Source organism: Camelina sativa, chromosome 18, assembly GCF_000633955.1.
Source record: "Camelina sativa cultivar DH55 chromosome 18, Cs, whole genome shotgun sequence".
Lineage (NCBI taxonomy): Eukaryota > Viridiplantae > Streptophyta > Magnoliopsida > Brassicales > Brassicaceae > Camelina > Camelina sativa.
Genome location: NC_025702.1, coordinates 12,863,156 through 12,870,914, shown reverse-complemented (window position 1 = coordinate 12,870,914; position 7,759 = coordinate 12,863,156). Strand labels below are relative to the sequence as shown.

At 33.2% G+C, this 7,759-nt stretch overlaps 1 protein-coding gene across 1 annotated transcript; it reads right to left on the bottom strand.

Annotated features, from left to right (window-relative positions):
• LOC104761370 (oligopeptide transporter 9) lies at window positions 2,884-6,321 on the bottom strand. Its single transcript, XM_010484450.2, has 6 exons — window positions 5,780-6,321; window positions 5,283-5,380; window positions 4,627-5,196; window positions 4,242-4,503; window positions 3,711-3,893; window positions 2,884-3,636 (listed from the first exon to the last, which is right to left on the bottom strand). Exons 1-6 carry the CDS (start codon window positions 6,269-6,271, stop codon window positions 3,016-3,018), a joined length of 2,226 nt encoding a protein of 741 aa, XP_010482752.1. The 5' UTR covers window positions 6,272-6,321; the 3' UTR covers window positions 2,884-3,015.

The window sequence follows — 7,759 nt, the reverse complement described above, 5'->3', positions numbered from 1 at the left end:
CGATCTTATCTCTGTAATTTCTTGCATTGGTCGTCAGAAATAGAGAACTGATGTTCTGTTTTTGTCTCTGCAATACAATAAAAATAATGGGATTGTGTTATGTGTTAGTGAGATTGTGTTTATGTAACCGTTCTTAATATTCTCAATTGAACAGAGGAAATACAAACAAACGAATTAAAAAAAAACTCACAGACAGAGAGGATTTTGCTTCCTTTGGTTGTGTGTTTTTTGATCTGTGAAATTCTGAGTGAATCAGATTTTTTTTCTTTTTTGAATGAAGAAATATATAGTATTTTAATGTATTTTAATTTATTAATTTTGGTAGCATATCTCTACTGATTTTTTCATATATGGAAGTATATATACAATGGATACATAACCAAATAAGAATATTTTGCTTCCTGCAGATTACTATTGAGGAAACTTATTTTTTTTTTTTTCTTGGTGAATTTGAGGAAACTTATTTCTTGAATCCATGGGATTGTTAGTGTTTATTATGATTTGGTCCGGAAACGGATTTAATAAAACATTATCTACGGGTAATTTTAGACTTTCGGTTTGGATACTTTAGGTTAAAAATTTAGAACCTAATTGATATCCAAAATACCAGATACACGAAAAAAAATCTTGAAAATTAGTTTAAATTTAGCTAAATTTTGACATTTGTAACAACTAATTTTTGGATATTTGGATTATTTTTGGGGTTTAAGTATAAATCTAATTGATACTCCCTTGGTTTCTTATTAATTCAATTTCTAGAATTTTTACACATATTAAGAAGAATTTTAAAGTCATACTTTTAACTTGTCTTATTAGTTTTTTTTTTGTAGACAATAAATTTTTTATTACATAAAACTTTAACATACATCTGTCCATGATATTACATAATTTAATTTTCTTGTTCTAGCATCCTTAGCTAATTTGTCAGCAGTAAAGTTTACAGTGCGGGGTATATTTGCAAAAGAAATATTATCATTAGAATGTTCACATTGATCCTTCTGCTCGTAATGGAAGAAACGTAGGAGCTTTTCATATAAGATAGATGTATCTCCGCAGAACATCACATCAGTGTATCCAAGCCTCTGAACATGGTATATTGCTGATCTTAATGCATAAGCCTCTACTTCAAGAGGTGTGTTCATTGGATTGGTGGATGTCTTCCCTTGAAAAATAATCTGATGATTAGTATTGTAAAGAGTCCAACCTATTCCTGCACATTCAGAGGGAGAAATCCATGATCCATCAACAAAGCAAGAGTAAGCATTAGCTTTCTGCTTTCGTAGCAACATCTTTCTTTCCGGCGACTGTTGGCAAAGCCCGTGATGCTGTTTTCCGGGATTGTTTGATTCTTGTCTTATTAGTTAAATGTAATTATCAACAAAGCAAGAGTAAGCATTAGCTTTCGTAACTATCAATTCTTGTCTACTATTGTAATTGATAGTTATAATTTTTAACTGTAATTAATTAAGAATTATCATTAAAAATAGTATTATCTTTTCAATACTTATGTCAATTGATCATTGTAACCGTACGGGACCTGACGCACCGTCTCCATTCAAAGCCTTGGTGTATGTCGGTACTAACTTCTAACTACAAATTGACGTGATGAATTTGAGAACGATTTCTTAAGGTTAACTTCTAACTAAAATTTAACTTCTAACTATCCTATCGCCAATATCTATAAATTTAATAATAATGGTCGGAAGTGAAAGATCAGAGAAGCAAAACCTAGGTGGCATGGAAACAGAAACGGATACACGAAAGCGAAACGTTTCAGAAATGGGAAACGATTTTTTTCTAAAATTATGAAATAGAAACGAGTTTGGAAACGTATGTATATATATATGGATATATGTATATACATAATAAAACATCAAACATAAAACCTATATCAAATGGAATATTTGAAACAACACAAATTCAAAACATAAATATTAAATAGTTAAATTAAAACACTAAAAATATTATATATTTATATGTATTATGTGTATATATATATATATATATTAAGTTTCTAAGTTAAAAAAAAAATTTCGTCGTATTTTTAAAACAGAAACGGAGTTTTTATCGTGTTTCCATGCCTTTGTTTCCGTTTCAGAAAAAGGAAAGGAATTTTAAAAAAAGTTTCCATACAAACATAGAGCAAAATAAACTCTTTTTAAGGTACATACGTAACAATCATATTTTTCGAACGATATGAATACCTTCCTCCTTTTCATTTATTATACATCACTGATGGTATATTTATTAATGTTTTTACACCATATGCGAGAGTCTATATATAATATATCCAAAGAATGCAAATTTTGTGGACTAATGGAAACAAACTTACTAAGGATCTCTAGTAGTGTACAAATGCATATATTAAATAAAGAAAAATCTCAATGAGTTGCACATATCTCTAGTGTCTGTGTGTATTCACAACATTTCGTTCACATTTTTTGTCACAAACTTTTCTTTCTAAATAGTTATATGTTTTATAAATAGTTGAGTCTACTGAATGTTCATGTTTTTCAACTCAATAAAATTTTCTATCCTCTTAAATAACTATTAAACTTTTGTTCTTTGACACATATATTTCGTCTTATGATAAATCTGAATAATTTCAGTTTTAATATCCGACAATGATATATACTCAAAATATTTCTTAAGAAAATTCTCTAATTACATTTAAAAAATAAATAGAAAGTTACACTTACTCGTCCTAACTCTTCGTTCGATATATTTCACTTAAAATCACTTTTCTCACGATAATGTTTTCTACTAATTAATGATATAAATCTTGATAAAGGTTTCTAAAGGTTGATACATTTTCATGCACAATTAAAAATATCATCAATAGAGGCTATATATAACAATGAATTGCCATCATATAAATTTTATTTTTATATTTACATATAAAGATCCTAAGGATATCCAATACTCGAGCTGTTGTAGAGTTATGTACAAAACAAATTTAAAAACTAGTTCCGAAAGAAAATCTAATCAAAGGGGTTTGTATTTTAAGTGACAAGGTCAGAAAACAGGACATCCATGCATCATTACGCCTTTAGCGGTAGGACAAGAGGCGAGGCTACAGTTTGTGCTATCATCAGCGTTTCCCCACCATAACAATCCAATTCCTTTGCGTCCAAGCGATAGGAATATCAGTATTGTCATAAAAGCAGTTCCCGCGTCTAAACCGCCTGAAAGAACGTAGTTATACTTTTTCCACCACTCTCTCTTGTACTTAAACAAAAAGTGTCCAAACACAAATGCCACAATACACCAACTCGTGAAGTTAACCGCCATCGCGGGTGGCATCATGGAGGTTGCTCCTAAAATGACTGGAAAATGGATCTTCGAGATCCATTTGTGAGCTGGAAACGCTTTGGTCGCTAGCCAGACAAAGAAAGGACAAATTGCACCTACGAGGAAGAACCAATTTATGGCTGAGTATTCCCCTAAGTCACCGAACATTCTACGTGGTCCCACAAGTCCCCAAATCACAGAAGCATCAAAGAAGACACGGTCCATCGGACAGGTCCATTCGCTGTCTGGAGGAAGCAAAGATTTGTCACATAGATGAGGAATGTCTACCATTAACCACCAAGCAGTTCCTGTGTACACTATCACTGCCACAAGCGTCCCAACCACCTGAAAACATTGTGTTAGTATATATTTAGATTGTGTTTTAACAAATAATTAACGATGGTCAAAGATGCAATAACCTGTGCCATGAACATGCTTCTAGGAGGGATCTTCATGTAGAGACCAAGTTTGAAGTCTTGGATGAATGTTAGAGCCTGAGTCATGCTGATGTATCCATACACTTTGAAGCACATGTTCGCAACCGGACGTTCTGGATAGATATACCCGATTACATATTCCGTTATGACGTTCAAACCCGGTGCCTAAAGCAATAGAAGCCTTGTTAAAATAAACTTGTCACTTACCTAAAAATTAAAATAAAGAGCTGTGGCTCTAACTAGTCAATGATAATGAACAAGGCATATATGAATGGAATATGATTTGTAAAAGAAAGTACTAAAAAATAATAAAACTCTTATGACAAAAAAATAAATAATAATAAAACTCCTTTTTAAAGTTTGTTTACATTTTTTTTTTCAGTTTTTCTTAGAGGAATGTGCGAATTATTTTCATGATTTTGTTTTATATAGTTATGCTTCCTACACAATTGAAAAGAATAATTTTTAAACTCTAATTTGCTTCTTTACTTTCATGTAGTTTTAAGTAAGTACCTGATTAGTGGTGGCTACGATAACACCAATAAGAGGAGTGAAGAAGACGGCAATAACACAAGCTAGCAACACTCCCCACCAAGGTAGCTGCACGGTTGCATTGTAGTAGAAAGAGATGAACATGATGAGCGCAATGTTAAGTACGAGGATCACATAAAACCACCACATGGGAACTTCCCTATAGTTTTTCTTCATGATTCTCGTGTGTAAATCCATTTTCTTGTTCCTTTGAAAAGCACCTCTTGTTTGTTTCCATAAATCCCTGTAAAATAGAAGGAAAATAGTTAGATAACTTCGATCAAGACTAGTCTCAGACATTTAGTTTGGATAAACAAAAAGAAGAAGTAAAATGTAGTTATAAGGAACTGATTGAGTTACACGTTACCTTCCATTGAAAAGTAAAACATGGACAATAGTTGCGGACAAAGTAGCAAACCCTAGCCCATATGTCATTGCAAAGAAAGTGCTCATATGAATAGGACCAGTCTTTGCATAGATTTCGCGGTCGAGATGAAACTTATTATCAATGATGCTTAAAACATCATAGGAAGAGCCATTTCCCATGAAAAGCCCACTTGAGAAGATGGGATATGTTTTGGCCTTGTATATATTTAGCCAATAACAAATCGGGGTGGCGACATACATGATCCCCGCAAAACCGATGGCTACATTGATGGTAGCGAATAAGGGACTCGCGAGTGGGCTACCCAAGTAAGAACTAATTGTAGCCCAGTCAATACCAATTGCGCCAATACCAAGACCTTGTTCACCTGAACCGAGTTGGTGGACTAAAACCGATTTGGGACTAAGCCAACAGACCCATGAGATGGAAGTTATCATTGTGAATAGATAACCAGGGAGAATGTAGTATGCAAAACTGGTCACAAGGACAATGAGGAAGAACTGGATTCGAGTCATGCCTCCCTTTCTCTTCTTTTCCTTCTCATGCAAGGCACTGCAATGATTAGTGAGCCAATTAAGTAGCTGAAGACTAATTATGAAGTTTTTTTTTTTTTATGAATGTAATATAAAGAGTATTACTTGAAGAGAGACACTTGAACTAAATTGCTTGGCCACCACATTTCACCAGGCTCAACAAGGTGTTTACGGAATAGACCAGCCCACCCAAATCCGAGAAACTACAAGGAGATTCAGTGGGTTAAAAAAGAAAAAAGTACAAAGTACACCAAAAGTAAACATTTTATTTTTGTAAGAAATGTCCAAAAAAGAGTCTCAAAACAATACAAGTAATCACGTTTTAGTCTAACCAATCAACCCAAAACTTAAAACCAAAGCCAATAACTATCCTTTACATAAGACAAAGTTGAGTTTAGTAATTTAAGAGTTATGGACTTATGGTTAATGCAAATCTCTATCTATCTATTTATAATTTAGCAATCACTCTATCGTCTAGGAGTCTAGGTTCTATATAAGCTAAAGCGAATTAAATAGATTTAAAAAAAAAAAAAAAAACATACCAATTTCAAACAGATCAGTTTATGCTTATATATTAATTAGGGCACAGAAGAGTTAATCACCTGCGTAGTGATCATAAGGAGAAAAGCCGGTAGAAACGGAAGAGATCTCTTATAATAAAGCTTGATTGCACTAAGTATATGTGTCGCATAAACCGTTCCAGCTCCCGAATTAGCGAAGATTGTGATCAAAACGTGTTCCTTAACATTAAAAGGACCTGGATTCATGCTAAACTCCCACTTTGATCCTTCAAAGAACATCCTTGTCGGAAGCACTTTAGCCATCAAGTGACCAAGCGGCACTACAGCGATCTGAGCCGAGATTCCTGTAATGGTCAATGGCATCTGCCTGTACCAGAAGAACTGGTTTACGAACGAGAGTATGATACACGCACCAAGACCTAGAGTCCACATTCTAAAAGTGAGAACCGGTAACGTTGGATCATCGGTTTTGGGAACGGTTAGCTCAACCTCCTCCACCACGCAACGGTCAAGGTCATGAACATCTCCTTCTATCTCCATGACTCTGGGCGAGTCTTCTACAATCTCGGCCATTGAAAAGAACCGAGAGGTGTTTTTTTTGGTGTGTGTGATTAGGAGTTTTGTGAAAAATGTGGTGAATCTTATATTTTATAGGGTTAATGGTGAAACAAATATTAAGATTCAGTAAAGATTCTCGTTATTGAATCTATCCATTAATCTCATTTGTATACGTAAAAGCCGTGATAATTTTGCTAACTAATCTCCTATTATCTAGACGAGATATTACAAAATGAAGTAGAAAAATTATCGCTTTGAAACAAATCCACGAAAAATGTGCTTTATCTAGAGTCCTTAAGTTGAACCAATCAAACTTTGTTTTGCCTAGAGCTTTGATTTGTTAAAACTTTTAGATAAATGTTTTAAATCTCTACAGTACTACAAACCCCAATCTACCAATCAGTCAGATTTTTTGGTCAAAACCAATCAGTCAAGATGTTGTGCACGAGTTGTGTATGTAGCTTTACACATCAATTTGGGAATATCAGTTTCAAGTAGCCGGATACTGAAATATCAAACGTTACGTATTGTTTGGGTTTGGGATATCTAATAATCCAATTCATTATCCCCTAAACGAAAATGTTTTCCTTTTCTTCTTATAACAAAATTCTAGATTTTTCACATCAATAATTTCGATCTCGTTAAACAATTATTATTTCGATTCAGAATTCTTACAACATATATAGCAAAGAGACAAGTTCAATCATATAATTAAAAACAAGAGGAAACGCCAACACTTTGAAAATAAACATGAAACAGAAGAGTTAAGTGCATAAACACTTGATAGCAATTAAACACAAAATCTCCTAGTGGATAACACAAGAATAAATCGTTTATTTTTGGATTTTAATTGGACCTTATATCCAAATATAGGCCTTGCATGTAGTTTATCAATTAGGCCCGTCTATAATTTTCCTAAGATATTTGTGATTATCATCAAATATGAACCTAATACTAAAATCAAAACTCTATTATTCTTATTAGTTAATTTAATGATTGATAAGCACAACAATCTATAATCAAAAGAAGTTCTCATTTCTTTTGTATTTTTAAAAAAATATCAAATAGATTCTAAAATATGTTATCCCCAAAACCCACAGACACAAAATTAACCAACCAAAGTACAGACATTGACTTTTTCTTTTCTTTTTTTTTACTTTATTTTGTTGTTGTTGCTTTGTTCTGATATTTTCGTACGGTAAAAACTGATGTAGTCCCACATATTATTTAGTGGGACGTACAGAGATGATCAAAGACAAGACAGTTGTTGCGATAATACATAATAGAGTAGTGTGATGATGTTGAGATGAAAGGCCACAGCTTAATCGTGCCCACACGGTGACCAGTGGGGTGGTCCTTTCCGCAGGCTGCAATGACTCTTTTCCTCTCATTAATTCACTAATACCCAAATGCGTTTTAATTATAAGGACCAATGTTACAGCCCATAAGAGATGTGACCACTTCTCTCTTTCCTTTTCTTTTTCTTTTTTTGTCATTTTTTCA

Bases quoted from the DNA above. Each gene is read 5' to 3' on its own strand.
- LOC104761370 (XM_010484450.2), bottom strand. From the start codon at position 6,271: ATGGCCGAGATTGTAGAAGACTCGCCCAGAGTCATGGAGATAGAAGGA. The intron at 5,197-5,282 runs GTAATACTCTTT...TAATCATTGCAG, and splicing joins GTTCAAGTGTCTCTCTTCAA to TGCCTTGCATGAGAAGGAAA. The intron at 3,637-3,710 runs GTTATTGCATCT...CAATGTTTTCAG, and splicing joins GAAGCATGTTCATGGCACAG to GTGGTTGGGACGCTTGTGGC.